The sequence below is a fragment of the Exophiala oligosperma genome, assembly GCF_000835515.1.
Source record: "Exophiala oligosperma strain CBS 72588 unplaced genomic scaffold supercont1.143, whole genome shotgun sequence".
In the NCBI taxonomy this organism is placed as follows: domain Eukaryota; kingdom Fungi; phylum Ascomycota; class Eurotiomycetes; order Chaetothyriales; family Herpotrichiellaceae; genus Exophiala; species Exophiala oligosperma.
Window position 1 is genome coordinate 1 of NW_015622960.1, and position 1,191 is coordinate 1,191.

Below are 1,191 nucleotides of genomic sequence, written 5' to 3' on the forward strand. Positions count from 1 at the left end.
CGAGATGAAGTCGATGGTGCACGCGATATCACTACAGCGCCTTCTGGCCACATAGTGTGATACTGGTCATCGGGACTACCAGCTGGTGCAGGGCATGTCAGAGCATTGTTTCTATTGCCAGCAATATACGCATACAACCCTTCCAACATAGTAATAGTGCTAAGCTGATCAACTCCTTCTATGTACTTGGCATTGTTCAAATGGGCACATATATTTTCAAATGTTATCTTTATTTCACGCAATGTCGGTCCCTTGGACGTACTTGAGCTGCTGAGTAGTGGCATTATGAACCTAGGTTACTGTTATAGAAGACTGTTTAGACCAGCTAGTTAGTGAGCTGAGCGACATATTGTCGCATGCAGCTTCTTCGGCTGTGGCCAGGCAGTTGAGGATCGTATAGTTTGTTGTCAGCTGCTTCCATAGCTGCGTTACCACTGCTTTACGCGTGGGTGTTGCACGTGACCACGAGGATTTGTACACGTATTGTGTTGTATTCATCACGAATTCAACAGATGGTCGAGTATTGTCGGGTGTTGTAACTATATCTGAAACCTTTCTGTACCAGCACTGAGGATCCTTTGGGTTTGACTTGAAGAAGTACTTGAGTCTATCATATATCTCAGGCACGAAATCAGCTTCGCTCCAGCCTACCACACCAACAACGGTGGCGCCATTTACTATAATATGCTCCGGAGATAGATTTCCATGGCAAAACACAGCAGAGCCAACATATGGATCAGTTCCAACTTCAGTGCAGTCACTTGCATCGAGAGCTCCCGCGAGCTTATCTAAGAGCACTCTCGTACGTATGTATCCAGCAGAGCACGTAGTTCGCAGCGATCCGTCTTGTATGTGACCAAAGAACTGTGAAGTTTTCTTTGCGAGCTCCCAGGTAAGAGCCGTAATTTGCATCATAATTGCATCGATATCTTCTTGATCTAACGACGACATAATGGATTCCAGAGTCTGACCTTTAATAAACGACCGTATGCTAATACTAACATATTTCTTTCCATGTCTGACGACGCCTTTGTTTTTGTATACAGGAACGGTAATTGCATCTGCAGCAATTCTTGTAGCTATGTGATCTCTGCCATTCACATCTCGTATGTTGTTGCCCCATTTAATCGTGAGAACATCAGCATCTGTACTGTCGCTGTACGTAATCATCGTACATACTTTGCAAGGCCC

General features: G+C 44.8%; 1 protein-coding gene across 1 annotated transcript; it reads right to left on the reverse strand.

Moving 5' to 3' along the window:
• On the reverse strand, positions 1-1,190 carry PV06_11938 (uncharacterized protein; the record flags this gene model as incomplete). The annotated part of the gene is made up of 1 exon (XM_016413684.1): positions 1-1,190. A coding segment is annotated over one exon (899 nt), but the record flags the coding sequence as incomplete, so codon positions are not given.
• Between the last annotated feature and the right edge of the window lies 1 nt (position 1,191).